This window comes from Giraffa tippelskirchi, chromosome 2 (assembly GCF_054371585.1).
Source record: "Giraffa tippelskirchi isolate mGirTip1 chromosome 2, T2T-mGirTip1v1.2.pri, whole genome shotgun sequence".
In the NCBI taxonomy this organism is placed as follows: domain Eukaryota; kingdom Metazoa; phylum Chordata; class Mammalia; order Artiodactyla; family Giraffidae; genus Giraffa; species Giraffa tippelskirchi.
This window is the reverse complement of record NC_137276.1, coordinates 62,647,809-62,664,506: the sequence shown is the minus strand read 5'-3', so window position 1 is coordinate 62,664,506 and position 16,698 is coordinate 62,647,809. Positions and strand designations below refer to the sequence as shown.

The following is a 16,698-nucleotide window of genomic DNA, read 5'->3' as shown; positions in this document are numbered from 1 at the left end:
GTCTCTATTGACTCATCCAAGAGGGCTCACTTGAAAACTGTTGAAATAGAGCAAAATAATCAAATTCAGATATCTAGGGTTCTCAAATTCCTTTAAGCTTGATGTAGCAAAATAAATAGTTTTACCCTTTGAGCCCTTGAGCTGAAGTCTGGAAAGCCATGTTAAGTTTCTGAGTTAAGCAAGTTAAACAAGAAAATTTTATCTTTTTAAACAAACAGTTCAAATGTGTTGTCTTTGAAGTTAACCACATTAGAGATTTGAACATTTTCTTATTTTATAGGCATGGCTGAGGAAGTCTTGGGTTCCTCCTAAAATAGAGTTTTTCAGAAATTGTTTTTCTTATGCAGAGCTCACTAGAGACCTTCAACCTCACTTCTCTGTGAAGCTTGAATAAGCTACATTCCTGAGAAAACTTGTTAGTATCCTGTAACTATCATGTCAGACTCTGCTGCTGCTACTGCTAAGTTGCTTCAGTCATGTCCGACTCTGTGCGACCCCGTAGACAGCAGCCCACCAGTCTCCACCGTCCCTGGGATTCTCCAGGCAAGAATACTGGAGTGGGTTGCCATTTCCTTCTCCACGTCAGACTCAGAGCTCTTTAAATGCTCTCTTGTTGAACAAGATGTTGCTTCTTTTTACTCATAAAACAGGTTAAAGCAGGCTTTCTTAGCCTTTCCCTTTTAGGAGCTATTTTGTTATTTCCAAAGAGTGCCAAGGAATGCTGGTGTGAGTAGGAGTAGGAACAGTGGTGGGAAGAGATGTATAGGTGTGCAAACCCTAAGGTAGGTCAGGATCTCATAGAGTAGAAGTTTCCTGCAAATCTCAGTATTAGCCAGATGTGGTTTTGAAATGATAATTTACAATTTCACATGATTTTTTTGAAAACTCTGAACATGTTTTAGACCCTTTAGATTGTTAGTGCCTGAGGAGGCACTTAAAATCAGTCTCATTTACCTTGTGTGAAGTTAAATATCAGTCATGTAGCATAGCTATTAAGTATCTGAAATGAAATTTGATGCCAAGTCTTATAATTTCACATTGTCCTAATTTCTGGAACAGGAAATGAAGTATCAGGTTTTCTTTTAAAGATAAAAATAACATTATGACTACATCAATAACTTTCACTTACCTTTTCTTACTGATCCTCACAAGGCCACCAGGTCTGCCTTCTGCTGAGGAAATAGACCCAGGGAGGTTAAGCGTCCCTAAGTAGTAAGCTCTCATTTCATACTCAGGACATCTGATTCACATTTCTTGGTGTGTGTATTACACTCTGAAAACAGAAATTGAGAACTTGTCAAAATAAATTCTGTATGTGAGAGATAAGCACACTATTTAAGGAAATTCTGTTTTCTGTTTAGTACCCTTGTTTAGATTTTTGTCTTTCAAGTTCTCTTATTCACATATGTAAGTGTCCAGCCCTCCTCACCCCCTAAAATAAATATTCCCTGTGGGATATACTTAATTGTATGCTTTGCAATGGATTAACTAATTGAACTTTAGTTTTGAGCAGGTTGTGTTTTCCATTAAAAGCTGTTTTTGCTTGGCATAAGCCAATTTTGCTTATGTTTTGAGAGTTAAAATGTTCCAACTAAGACAACAGTTTCTGGTAAGTTTTTATTTACTTTGGGGATTTTGTACTTTTCTCTGATATTGATTTGAATGTTATGACTTAGCATTATTAATTATAATAATATGGAATAACCATTACTGTCCACAGAATTCAGTATGCTCAAGACTATACAATAAATGGCAGAGATAGGGTTCAACCTGAATCTGTCTTAACGTTTAATAATTAGCTCAAATAGTCAGGTATTATATAAACAATACAGCAGGAATCAATAGTGATTTGTGGGATTAAAAAAAATAAGCAAGCCCTTTGCTTCAAAAATACTCATAAATTATATATGAAACTATTACTAGTAATCTAAAAATCTATTAATTAATTTTTAATATTATTAATAATTTAAAATTTTATGAAAATATTATACCAGATCTGAGATGGCAGTGATGAGAATTCTTTTTCATTAGAAAAGACCTGCAGCCACAATTAGTGTTGGACCTCATACAGAAAAAAAGCAACATTTTTAAAGAAATGATAAAATGTTCAGTTAGCCTGCTTTTAAGGATATGACTATAACATTTCATTAAATTCAACTGATACTTAAAAGCTCAATTTTATAATGCTTGATAACCATAGAAAAAAGGAAGTAGGAGTAAGAAAATGCAGATCTGTGAAAAGAAGAGGGGAAGTAAAGGAAGCGATTTAAAAAAAGGACTCAGTCCCTTTTAGCTGTTTCTGATTTCTACATCATTTCCAACATCAGACATCTCTGTTTTTCAGCTTTTCACTCAGCTCTGAAGTGTGTATGTGAGTTTGTGAGAAACTTCTTGTTATGAACCTATGGTCTCTTAGGATGGTACAAGGAAAAAGCGCTTTGCATTATTAATTAGAACACTTGGGTCTATTAAGGTTTCTGTCTAGGTTTGTGTATACACCTGTGAAGTGAGTAGTCTAGATTAAAAAGCTTTTCAAACTAGATCATGAATCAATTTGGGTGTAGAAAAAGTGGTATTTTATAAAAGGAAAATAGAAAATGTCAGGGCATTGAATATGGTAAGGATAAATACTGCTTTGTGAAATATTTCTGTTATGTGTATTTATGGAATATTGCAATGCAAAATGTATTTTCACAATGAGTTTGATTTTTCTGTCCTAAAATTTAGTGGCTTAAAAGAGCAGCCATTTTATTAGAGTTAATGGTTTTTTGGGTCAGGAGTAGCTGGTTAATTCTTCTGCTCTATGTGGTATTGGCTAGGATCACTTGGAAGTATTTAGCAGATAATCGGTCTGGTCTGTTTTGGTAGAGGTGACTGGAGATCTTGACTTACCTGGATTCCTCTTTCTCTGTGTAGTTTGGGTGCCTCTCTGTGTGGTTTCTTCATCCTGGTAGTTGGACCTCCTTGAGAACAGCTCAGGTCTCTAAGAGACCAAGGCAGGAACTGGCAAGTCCTTTGTGGCTAAAGGGTGACCAAATTTGTCTATCTAAGCTTTTAATTCTGCTGCTGTCCTTTGAATAATGATTCATTTCAATAATCTACTCCCCTACCCCGCCACTTGCACAAGTAACGTTGGAAAATGTGTCAACTTTTGGTTTCGAAATGCAGAGTTTAAATATGTATATTATTTTCCCATGGTATATAGTGAGTTTTAGGTTTTTGGAGAAATAATTTAAGGTCTAAACATTTCTGTGGAGTCTTAAGTTTGTTACCTAATGGTACCTAAAAGAACTGCCTTCTTACAATGTTTAGAGATTCCATTTCGATTTAATTACTTCTTCCCTTCACATATAGTCAGTCTGAAGCTGTTATGCTTTTGTCGAAATCAGAAAAGTACAAAATCTGTTCCCACCAACCCCCATTCCACCCCACAGTAAAGAAAACAAAACCATTAAACAATTTTGTTATAAATCTAAAGGTTGTTATCACAAGAAAAAAAATCTTTGTAACTGTGTATGGTTATGGATGTTAACTAGACATTATGGTGATCATTTGCAGTATATACAAATAGCGAATCATCTGAAGCTAATACAATGTTAGGTGTCAATTATACCTGCAAAAAATATATTCATTTTTGTAAAATGTAGATTTTACAAAATGTATCTTTAGCTGATAGAGACATTCTGCTGCTGCTGCTGCTAAGTCACTTCAGTCGTGTCCGATTCTGTGCGACCCCATAGACGGCAGCGCACCAGGCTCCACCGTCCCTGGGATTCTCCAGGCAAGAATACTGGAGTGGGTTGCCATTTCCTTCTCCAGTGCATGAAAGGGAAAAGTGAAAGCGAAGTCGCTCAGTCGTGTCCGACTCTTAGCGACCCCATGGACTGCAGCCTACCAGGCTTCTCCGTCCATGGGAGTTTCCAGGCAAGAGTACTGGAGTGGGGTGCCATTGCCTTCTCCGAGAGACATTGTAGAACAGGACTATTCCCTATGATAGAATTGTAGAGATTTTTTTATATATACTTTTTATTCTGTATTGGGGTATAGCCAGTTAACAATGTTGTGTTAGTTTCAGGTGGACAGCAAAGGGACTCAGTCATATATATACATGTATCCATTCTCCTCTAAACTCCCCTCCCAGCTAGGCTGCCACGTAACACTAAGCAGAGTTCCATATGCTATGCATACATAGGTCATTGTTGTTTATCTATTTTAAGTATAGCAGTGTGTACATGTCCATCCCAAACTCCCTATCACTTCCCTCCATCCTTCCCCCCAAGAGCTATAGGGATTTGAAGAAATGTCCATGTCAGAGTATCTGCCCATATTTGGAATATTAATTAGCAGTCTCTTAGGATATAAGTAAAAGGGATTTATCTTACCATACCCTTGGCTATTTATAAGCCCAGATCTTGAAGCAGTATTTGAGTTTAACCCCTGGCTTTTTGGGAGTGGGTTGGGCTGGTTATTTGACTAGTTACACTGGAGAGTAATTGTTGTTTTGCCTCTGTCCGCAGACAAATGTCTTGTTTTTCAGATAAACCACATTCATTTTTAGTGTTCCTCCACCCCAGGCTATTCTTTCCCACCAAGAAAGACATGAAGATAATCAAGATTTCCTTCAAAGTAATAAAGGAGGAGAATGTGGAAAATGATAAGAATTTAGAATGAAATTCTGTGCATTTAAATGTCAGTATTTAAAAATGAATATTAAAACTCACCCCCAAATGAAATGGGAGTGGGAGTACTTAGGTATATTTTAAGCTTGTAAATAGGCTTGTGAAGATAAATGTCTTAACTCCTCGCAAAGTGATATGTTATAGATGCTTAGTTACACCAAAATAACAATTTTTGAAATAATATTATATATACATACATACATACCTATGTACATACTTTGTGTATGTAAACATATGTCAAACTCTGATATTAGTAGTCCTATCACATTGCAGTTCTCTATAAACTTTTATAACTATTGAGGCAATAAAATAATTTATTCTTAAGATTTCTTATGCCTGATTCTCTCAGATGCAGTGAGCATTAGAAAATCTGTACATCCACCCACTGCAAAAGCTAACGGTCCTTCCCTTTCATTTGAGACTACATGATCATATCGAGTAACCACTGGGTGAAGTATCTCCATTGAAAGCACTTCAAAGAGTGCTATGGTATGCATACTATATTTATATGTATATAGTTTTAATTACACTTGAGTTAGAATGTCTGCTGTGCCAACTAAGAGAAGACACTTCAAAGATTACATTTTCCCCAATACAACAGTTTTGGGGGCACATCTCTCCCTCTCAGGTTTCCCAGTAACAATGAGACTGCTATCATTACCACCTCCACCACCATCACTGCTGTATAAAACTTCCAAGTGTTTCAATTTTAAATACTTAGTTATTGCAGAAAAGCAGTCTACCCTATTTCCACAAGGAGGGGTTGTACTCTTTCTCTCTGCACCCTGAAATCCAATTTCAGGTTAGTCTTTAGGCTGATGAGAGCCAATGCCAGTCTGTGTCCTGTCCTATAGACTGTGAGAGAAGATGGCCCTCTGCCCATGTAGTAGGGTTGAAGACAGGGCCTTCAGATCTAGATCAGTCCTCATCAGTGGAAACTATGAAATTGCTGGTTACCGTTGTTAGAATACCCTCTTAGGAAAAAAATAAAGTCCAAAAACACTGAATAAGAGACCAGTTTCTTCATTTCTAAAAAACTCAATAGAAACTATTATTCCATAGAACTCTTTGGATAAAGCTGCATATTTTTTACTCTTATTTAGAAAATGATAGGCACCAGTAGTTAGAGGATATAACCAAGGACAACATGAATATATAAAAAAAATTTTTTTCTTACAGTGGAGCCTTTTGTGGACATTTGTGGTTTCAATTTCTGAGTCTTGAAAGATCTAAGAAATAATTAGTCTTGCTAAGAAATAATTTTTAATTTTCCTAAAGCCTAAATTTGATTTGCACAAGGTGAATGGCTGAGATGGGATATTTTCTTAGTTTTATAGTAAATTGAACCCTTGTATTCATTGTGTGCCTCTGAATTCTTGCAGAGTGGTGAAAAAGATATTTTTCTTTGTCAAAAATCAGTCTTGTGATTTTGACAGAAATGAAATTGTGGTTGAAATTTTTAAATGTGGTTGAAATTTTAAAAATGAAGAGGTCTAAGAGATGATTCCTCGTGGCAATTAGGAGTCTTGGCCAAATTAAAGATAAAAATGGCAGATTCATTATCTGCTTAGATTTAACTATGAATAAGTACACATGGAAAAAAAAGAAGCAACTTCTGAAAGTATTTCCTATGATGCTCCAGCTAATAAGAAAGCTGTTACTGGACTATTACATCATATGGGTTAAAGTCACAGTAGGTCTGAAACTTGGATATTTATAAAAGTCTCAGACTTAATCTTGGGTTTACTCTGATCAAACACTGTATAGTGGTAACTAGTCCCAGTTCTGGAGTCAGACTACCAGAGTTTGGATTTCTACTCTGTAATGTGTGACTTTCAGCAAATTATTTAACCTCTTTTGAGTTTCAATTTCTTCAAGTGTAAATGGTGATAATAAAATGTCTTCGATTACGGTTGTTATAAATTCAAATGAGGTAGTACTTGAAAGATATATAGCATGGTTCCTGGCACATATTAACCACTCATTAAGTTGTATCTTGGAGAAGGGCATGGCAGCCCACTCCAGTATTCTTGCCTGGAGAATTCCATGGACAGAGAAGCTTGGTGGACTACAGTCCATAGGGTCTCAAAGAGTTGGACATGACTGAGCCCACACACATGCATGTTGTACCTATTATTTTGCTTATATACATATTTAGTGACTGCTGGCTTCCCTGATAGCTCAGAGCTTAAAGAATCTGCCTGTAATGTAGGAGACCTGGTTTCGATCCCTGAGTTGGGAAGATCCCTTGGAAAAGGGAATGGTAACCCACTCCAGTATTCTTGCCTGGAGAATCCCATGGACAGAGGAGCCTGGCAGGCTATAGTCCATGGGGTTGTAAGAGTTGGACACGACTTAGCAACTTAGAGAGTGACTGCTAGCAGGTGACTGCTAAGGTAGAATGGTTCCCCTCTTACAGTGTTGTTCAAATGAAACTGCATATACAATTATGGAAAACTATTTTTAGTCTATTAATAGAAAACAGTAGGCACTACAGAGTAAGAAAGACTAGAAAGAAAAATCTGTTTCCCAAGTTTTTATTTCTATCCCTGACCACTCCTAGAACTTGTCCTATGAACTTGATTCTTGCCTTTTCCATTTATCTTAGTAATAGCACCATTTACTCAGTTTAGTCCAAATTTACCCAATTTAGTCTAAAATCTAGGAGTACTCCTTTATTTTCCTTACTCCCCCGTATTTAGCAAGTCCTGCCATTCTACCTCCAAAATGTCCCTTTACTTCTATGTCCACCACTATTTTTGTGGTTCAAACCACAATTACTTGTCATCTTTAATACTGTAATAGGTTATTTATTTGGTTGCATCAGGTCTTAGTTGCAGCACGGGGGATCTAGTTCCCCAATCAGATATTGAGCCTGAGCCCCCTGCATTGTGAACACAGAGTCTAAGCCACTGAACCAGGAGGGAAATCCCTGTCATAGGCTTTTAATTTAGTCTTTCTGCCTTCATGCTCCTGTGATCCATTCTCTGCACCATAACCAAGTTGCTCTTTTAAAACAATATCAGATCATGTCATTCCTCTATTTAAAACTTAATTATAGTGGCTTCCTGTCTTGCTTATAACAAAATCTAAACTTATTAGGCTCACCAAACCTAAGACATTCTGCTTCTTCTCTGACTACAGCCTTTCATCTCTTCCTTGCCTTTTTTCACACTGGCCTTTCAGTTATTTTAGTAATATCTGTCTGGAATCCCTTCCCCACTTTGGTCTTCTTTGCTATTCAGTTTCCTCCTACTGGAGGCCTTCACTGACTACCCACTCTAAATGAGCCTTTCTCTGTGTTTATCTGCTGGTTTTAATTCTCTGCATAGCACTTATGAGCATTTAATGATCTTATTTATTTGATTATTCATCTATATCCCCTCACTAGAATGTAAGTTCTTTAAGGGCAGTACATATTCTTGGTCGTTGCTCAGTCTCCAGTGTTTTGAGTAGTAGAGTAGAACTCAGTAAATATTTGTTGAACTAGTGAGTGATTGATCCCCCCTCACTATTTTTTTTGGCTATGCTTTGGATTGTGGGATCTTAATTCTCTGACTAGGGGTTGAACCCTTGACCTCAGTGGTGAAAGCATGGAGTCCTAACCTCTGGACCACTAGGGAATTCCTGAGTGATTGATTCCTAAAAGCTTGTTTGTGAAGTACCAGATTTATGGTAAAATAAAAATAAGAAAAAATCTTTTACATAGAAACTATACTTCATAAGATTACCAGCAATACTTAGAGTAGCGCTATTTATTGTGATGTCCTTTTTACATTTTTATGTTCAAATGTCCTTTTATGAAATGATAGTGCTGTATTCAGTTATGTAGTTTAAATATATATACTTGGCAGCATAAGTAGTTGGGAAGCTGTGTTGTCCTATACTTTTAGGTTGGAAGTTTTCTTTGACTTTTAGAGATTTGTGGTTCACTGAAAATAAAGAAGCACTGTGTGGGTGTTCTTGGGAGGGAGTTTTGCTAAGAATTCTTACTAAATAAAGTTCAATCAATCAAATGTTATTATATTCTTCAAATTCTCCTGGGAAATAAATTGTCAGTTTCCATTTAAAGATTAGGTTCTGTTTGAATATGTCATGTTAAAGTGAAATGTGACATAAGAACCTACAGACAATAATTTAAAGGAAATAAAAATAGTGAACCTCATATCTTTTGAGGTAATACATTTAGCAATGTTTCTTTGAATAACCTTGATCATAATGAAAGCTAAGTAAAACTGTGCATGTTTTATTTTCATTAAAACTGACCAACTCTTAAAAAAAAAATCTACCTAATTTGTATTGAGTCACAAGTGGACAGTTTTGGTTTTTTTTTTTTTTTTTTCCACTGTCCAGTAAGAACTGAAAGGGAGCTGAAATGTTGACTGTAACAAATGACCTTGCATTTCAGATAAGGAAACTAATGGTCAAAAGGCATCCCTTTTTTTTTTTCCCCCCTGGTAGGCCTAGGCTTAGAATTCCCACCTTCTTATTCCTGTGCTTCCCAGGTTGTGCTAGTGGTAAAGAACTCGCCTGCCATGGCAGGAGGTATAAGAAACACAGGTTCCATTCTTGGGTCTGGAAGATCCCCTCGAGGAGGGCATGACAGCCCACTCCAGTATTCTTGCCTGGAGAATCCCATAGACAGAGGATCCTGGCAGGCTATAGTCCATAGGGTCACAAAGAGTTGGACAGAACTGAAGCGACTTAGCACACAGGCATTCTATTTTTGCTTAGTTAGGGATGTAATAAATTTTTGCTACTGTTAATGCGAAATGAATAGTATACAAATCTTTGTTCACATTTGCTCTATATTATTTATGATAGTTGCCTAAAACATGGAATTGGTGACACGTATTGCCACAAAGCTTCTAAAAATGTACCATTATATGGAAATACTTGTTTTATTGAAACCTTAACAACAAATTGGTTGTGTTTGAAGAGAATTTTGCTATTGTTTTGGGGTTGGAAGCATTTGTTGAAAAGGTAAGTCTACATATTTGTTATGGTATCCATAAATGTATTTGTTTAACTATTTGGGGATTAGCTATCTATGTGCTTTTAGTGGCAAACTCACCACATGATTAGATAAAATAGAATATTTGCTTATCTATCTTTCCATGAGTAAATTATTCTGACCCACTGATCTTGAATTAGAAGAAAGTTAGTGGAAGTTAAAAATTCCAATTGACTGCTTTTCCCTAGAGTGATGAATAGGATTGAAATAAATTGCTTAGAAAATTGATCAAAAGTTGTTTAGTAGTTACTCAGTAGATAACTGTGTATGTATTTGTATGTGTATGGTTGAAAAAAACTGGGTGAAAGAGAGGGTAGGGAAAGATTAGAAAAGGAGCATGAAAAGCTGAGGAAAGGAACATGCTATGAATAAAAAAAGCTGCTGCCCTTATCTGGAAAAACATGTCTTTTATCTCTACCTGATTGATTCTAAAAGAATGATCACACATGAACCCTGTTTACTGAAATAACATTTTTATATCTATGTCTGCCGAAATGAACTGTTACCTAAGTACATTTTAAATAATACACTTTTTAAAAGTTGTATTGACTGATTATGAGTACAAAAAAAACCAAAACAAAGTATTGATTGTTAAATAAGCAAAGTGTTACTTCTCAAAAGTTAGTTGTTTTTTAAAAAAATCTTTGAATGTGGTATGACTTTAATTTTATTGAATATTTGAACATTGCAGACTTTTATCATCCCTTAATAACATACAATATACTGTATTTGTTTAAAAGCAGGGTTTCAAATCTAGCTTTTTTGTGTACCACCTTTTGTTAACTTTATTATTAAAAATCAAAAGTAAGAGTCAACAAAAGCATGAGTAAAAGTTCATTTATTTTTCACAGGGCCAAGTTCATGTTAGCTTTCATATCATGCTTATCAGAGATACAATTTTAACAAGTGTGGTAATAACAAAGTAATAATCATGTCTTGTGCTAAGGACTCTATTAGACACTTTACTAGAATGAATTCAGTTTTAATCTTCTCAATGCCATGAAAAGCATGTAATGTGTAAACTCATGCAGGAAGTCATGTAGGGGTTCCAAGTCACTTCTGTCCTGCTACCTTTATAATCTTGCTACTTTCCTTTACAGCCTTGCTGCTTAGCATGGCCCACAGAGGAGAAGCAACTGGCAACATCTGGGAACTTAAGGAAATGCAAAATCTTGACCACAGAGCTTGCTGAATCCTTATTAATAAGATCTCTCAAGTGATGTGTATTAAAGTCTGAAAAGCACCATCAGTTCAGTTCAGTTCAGTCGCTCAGTCGTGTCCAACTTTTTGCGACCCCATGAATCGCAGCACGCCAGGCCTCCCTGTCCATCACCAACTCCCGGAGTTTACCCGAACTCATGTCCATCGAGTTGGTGATGCCATCCAACTCTCTTCCTCTGTCGTCCCCTTCTCCTCCTGCCCCCATTCCTTCCCAGCATTAGGGACTTTTCCAAGTTACATGGAGATTTTGAAGTTTATTCTGAGTATTATTCCTGGTTTTACTTTAGTTCATCCAGGTTGTGGTGGTTGTTCAGTCCGCTAACTTGTGTCCGACTCATGCGGGTTATCTATTAACATTTTCCATTAGAGGAGAAGGCAAACTGTTGAATTAGTCAGTGTCTCCACTGCTTCAAATTGCTATCCTGCTGCTGCTTTGATTCACATCCTGAGGAACAACTGACTAGTTCTGCTTGTGAACATTTGGTCCAAGTCTCAATCAGCCAAGACTCTGTTTTTAATAGCCTTTACTCATGGACTGAAAACATCAGATTTACAGTGCTTCCTTCTAGATAAGCATTTTCCAAATTAAAGAAAATAATGTTAAAAAAAAAGCATTTTTGAAGAAAACTTGAAATCTTTTGGATTACTTATATTTTAGCTTGTAAGGAGCCACACACAGATTTGTGTAAATTGATTTCTCTACTAATTTCATTTTGTGAACATAATTATTCTGTCACAGGGGCAATGATAGGTAAGAAAAGCAAGGCTGACTTAGAACACCCCTGTCAGGTAGACATGTGAGACAAAATTAAATTTCTAGTAGCCACATTAAAAAGTAAACAGTTTAATCTTAATATGTTTTATTTAACCCAGTGTAGCCAAGTACTGTTTTAACATGTAGTCAACATATATATAAAACTATTTGAGATATTCTGTATTTTTTTGTGCTGTCTTGGAAAAGTACATATTTATCTGTGCAGTGTCTCAATTTGGATGCTAAATTTTCCACAGTGAAATGTATGCCAGTGAAAAAAGAATGTGTTTCATGGAATAATGTTTTACTTTGCTTTTGGTTTTAAAATTTAAACTAATTAAAAGGAAATAAATATTTAGTTCCTTCAGTCACAGAATGCACATTTCAATGTTACTTGTTGGGGTGTGTTTCTAATGTAACTGATTTCAGATTATGGAATTGATCCCCATCCAAAATGCTTAGTAAATTAATGCCACTGGAGGTTATGGTCTGTTTATAGAAATATTCATACACAGAATAAAGAGGAAGTAAAAGCTATTTAGATCATAAAACGTTTATTTTATAACGCCCCCATGTCAGTCCTTCCCGCAGTTGGAATTGATTTACCTGTCTTTAATTAGTGATTAGTCAGAATCAGTTTCTTAAGTCCTTTTACCCCCGCTAAATTGCAAAGTTAGCGCCAAGAGTTACGGTTCTTCCAGTTTTCTCCTTACGACTAGATGCTTGCTTCAGAGCGCTGCATACTTTTCAGGAAAGCGAGGACGTATGACAATTAGTGTGTCAACAAGGATAGTCTGGGCTAGTTTGGCCTGGAGGTTTTAAAAGTTACACGTGTACCTGGATAACTCGGGAACTTGCTAAAAATATCATTGTACGAGCCTCATCTTTCTAGGTTCTGATTCGCGTTTACACTGAGACCCTGGACACTTCCTTATAAGCTGTCCTAAGTGTTTTTCAAGTCCAAAACGTTTGGGGACCACCATACTCAGCATTCGGAGAAGGCAACGGCACCCCACTCCAGTACTCTTGCCTGGAAAATCCCACGGACGGAGAAGCCTGGTAGGCTGCAGTCCATGGGGTCGCGAAGAGTCGGACACGACTGAGCAACTTCACTTTCACTTTTCCCTTTCATGCACTGGAGAAGGAAATGGCAACCCACTCCAGTATTCTTGCCTGGAGAATCCCAGGGATGGCGGAGCCTGGTGGGCTGCCGTCTATGGGGTCGCACAGAGTCGGACACAACTGAAGCGACTTAGCAGCAGCAGCAGCATACTCAGCATTTCACTCTTAAAAGGCTGCGAGTTCTAATTTAACACATCGTGCAGCTGTTGCCACGCGATGGCTTCTACCCGGACTGAGGTTGCCAGGCGGCTGCTGTTTTTCTGCAGATGGGTTTTCAGGCTGTTAAACCCCCTCCCCGAAGACTGCCCTGACATCGTCCCCGTCCCAAGCCCTGTTAGAGCGACCTGGGCTGGCCGAGGTAGACCGCGCCATGTGACTGATAAACCGGTTGCCTTTCGGGGCGGCCATTTTTGAGGCAGGCACTCAACCTCGTGCACCGTAAGCCGGGAGCTGGGGGTAGGCAGTTACCAGGACTCAAGATGGCCACCGAGCCCGCTAGCCAGCCCGCTAGCCCGCGTGCTGGCACGAGACGCGCGGGCGGCTTGCCGTGGCCGGCGGCGCCCTGGGCGGGTCCTTGGGCTGCCGGCCCGGGGCGGAGCGCTCGCCCCTTCCGGGCGCGGCCAATCAGCGTGAGCGACTGGCTAGGGGGGCCGCCCGCGCGCAGGGTGTGTGAGGACGAGCTCCCGGGTCGCTGAGTGCCTGAGCCCAGAAGCGGTGGCTGTGGTACCTGCTGCTGCTACCCGTGCGGACGCAGAGTATCGGACCCGAGCGCTGTCGCGTGGGGGTGGAAGGTGAAGCAATGACGGCCATCAGGTAATGAGTCTGGGCGGCAGCCTGAACTGCGCCCTGAGTAGGCATTAGCCTCTCGGCTGCGGAGAACTGTCGCCCCTTCTCTTGGGTGTTCTGGAGCCTCCCGGTGCCACCGGTCCCCCTGATGTGGAGGCTCTGCACTTTTCATTTGGTCATTTATGCCTTCCTCAGAAGTTTTGGGGGCTGAGGCACATGGCGGAGACCTTTGAGTAGCCGCATAGCTTAGGTGACCCTCGCCCAGATTCCAGGATTTGAAGCTTGCTGGTGAGTCTAGTGGATTTCTCTTGAAAAATGTAGCTGTCTTCCCCCCACCCTCCGGATGGCCTGAGGCCTGGGGAAGTGTGACGTGCACCGGGCGTGTCCGTGCACCGGGGGTGTCCATGCCCGCGTGTCTTGCCTTCTGACAACTTCGTTGGTGGCCCAGAGCAGACCTGCAAAGTTGGTCCTTTGATGCAGGTAGATTGCCCCCAAGTTTTGAAATTGTGTGTCCTCACAGTGTTTGCTTATGACTGGAGTTAGTACTCTGGTTCCCAAGGTACCATCTGTTTACCTACTTTTATCTGAGAGTCCCAGCAGAATGAGTTTCATAGTGTACAATGAGAGCAATAAACGAGAAACTTCACCTCAATTGCTCTTCCAGAGTTTGGAAGGTTCTTTATTGTTAATGGCCCTGTCCAGTGTGTGTGTGGCTACCTCATGCTAATACAACTATTTATAAAAAGAGATAAATTTAAAAGAAAGAGATAAATCGCCTTATTTACCCAGTGTTCTGAACAGCCTCTTTTAAGGCTTGACCTTCATGGGCTTCCCTGGTGGCTCAGCTGATCAAGAGCCACCTGCAACGTCCCACCTGCAACACGGGAGACCTGGGTTCTATCCCTGGGTTGGGAAGATCCCCTGGAGAAGGGAATGGCTACCCACTTCGGTATTCTGGTCTGGAGAATCCCATGGACTGTATAGTCCATGGGGTCGCAAAGAGTCCCACACGACTAAGCGACTTTCACTTTTCACTTTTTGACTTTCATTGTCCCAGAGAAAGGGAGGCCCCAGCACAGATGTGAAGAAAATAAATGAAATTAAATTTTGTTCTGCGAGCTTCCAGCAGCCTGAGTCCTGGTGATTTAATGGTTTCTCACAGGTGATTTTGACTACACCGTATTTAAGAAATTACTTTAGAACCTAACCCTCAGGTAATTTAGGATGTAACTGTTGAACTTGGATGCAGTTTCTCTTAAATTGCATAATTCTGGGTAAACACAGAGTACTTACCTCATTATGCAGAAGGAGGATTGGAATACAGTACTGAAATGTGGGGGCTTCCCAGGTGCTTCAGTGTAAAGAATCTGTCTCTTAATGCGGGAGACCCAGGAGATGCAAGGTTCGATCCTTGGGTCTGGAACATCTCCTGGAGGAGGAAATGGCAAGCCACTCCAGTATTCCTTTCTGGAAAATTCCAAGGACAGAGGAGCCTGGTGGGCTACAGTCCATGGGATTGCAAAGAGTCTGACACAACTAAGCACACACACACTAAAATGTGGAGATCCACATGGAAAGATTTCACAGTAAATTATATTAGGATGTATAAATTTAGCTTTTAATGCTAACAGTATTTTAGGGTGAATTAGGATTATGCTGTTAAACCTAGTTAGTGCTCCCTCTCTCCATTTGCACTTTAAAATCCCATTTCAGTCAGCTGCTAATTAGGAGTGTGGGGCAAATACTTTTCTATGTTAAGGGTCTCTTCTTGTGTGGACTTAATTTTAATCCATCGTCACAATCCTGGCTACTCTTTGGTGGAGAAACACCCAAATCTAAAACTTTGCTGCTTGGCTAGTGACAATAAGATGTGTTTTTTAATGTAGAGGTTGAATGGTGGTTGTATTAAAAAGACTTGATTTTTTTTTTTTAAACATTTATTTTTGGCTGCCTCTGGTCGCTAAGAGTCAGACATGACTGAGCAACTTCACTTTCACTTTTCCCTTTCATGCACTGGAGAAGGAAATGGCAACCTACTCCAGTATTCCTGCCTGGAGAATCCCAGGGATGGCGGAGCCTGGTGACTGCCGTCTATGGGGTCACACAGAGTCGGACACGACTGAGGCGACTTAGCAGCAACAGTAGCAGCTGGTCTTAATTGAGGGTGTATGGGCTTTTCTCTAGTGGTGGTGCTCAGGCTCCAGAGAGCACAGGCTTAGTAGTTGCAGGCTTAGTTGCCCAACCAGGGATCAAACCCATGTCCCTTGCATTGGAAGGCAGATTCTTAACCACTGGACCACCAGCAGGTCCCCAAAGGATTGATTTAAAGGTTAATACTAGTCTTATTTGACTCCTGGAAGGGTAGATAACTACTAATAGTTACACTTATGCTTGTATCTTCAGATATGAATCTACATTTTGTACAGTCTTCAGCTACAGTGACATTACTCAAAGATTTTTAGGTATTACCTAAACCCAGTTACCACATTTATACCTGAGGCTAAGAAAAGTTGAGTGCCTTGAGTAAAATCAGTTAGTGGCAGAGTTAGGAACTGAATCCAGATATCCATAATCTAGTGCTCTGCAAGATACCTTTATAAAAACAACGTACTACTTAAATTTCCTGAAAAGACTGTTTCTGGAACTTTGCTGGCAGTCCATTGGTTTAGGACTCTATGTTCCCAATGCAGGGGGCATGGATTTGAACTAAGGAACGAAGGTCCTGCATGCCGCATGGCACAGCCTAAAAAACTAAAAAATTATATATATAAAATAAACTGCTTCTGGGAACAAAAATTGTAAAGTATTGTGAGGGACAACTATAGTAACTTTCTTGATTTCCCATAGTCCTCCAAAGAACTTAATAACTTAGGTTTAAGAATAGGCATGGGGACTGCTGAAGTTGAAGCAACTCTGTATATGTGGTGACAGTTTTAAATGGGTTGGTAACCCTACAGATACCAGCTGGTTCCCAAAGAAGACAACATGTAATGCAATTTTATGATACCTTTCACATTTATGTTTTCACATTTGTTTATTGTCACATTTAAGATGTTACGTGCGTTCCCATTTTGTACTCAGTTTGACAGTAGCCCAGAGGATGGGTACTGCTGACTTGCTTT

At 39.2% G+C, this 16,698-nt stretch overlaps 1 protein-coding gene across 7 annotated transcripts in view; it reads left to right on the top strand.

The window, feature by feature from the left end:
- ADK (adenosine kinase) overlaps positions 1 to 16,698 on the top strand; it is a 519,359-nt gene that overhangs the window by 12,000 nt on the left and 490,661 nt on the right. For 3 of the 7 annotated variants that reach the window (XM_081564628.1, XM_081564659.1, XM_081564607.1), the window contains exon 1: positions 13,492 to 13,603. The exons of the other annotated variants lie outside the window; for them this stretch is intronic. In XM_081564628.1, coding sequence (XP_081420754.1) covers positions 13,590 to 13,603 — 14 coding nt within the window. In that variant the 5' untranslated portion in view covers positions 13,492 to 13,589. Of the gene's footprint in view, positions 1 to 13,491; positions 13,604 to 16,698 lie in introns of those variants that run through there. 7 annotated transcript variants of the gene reach the window in all.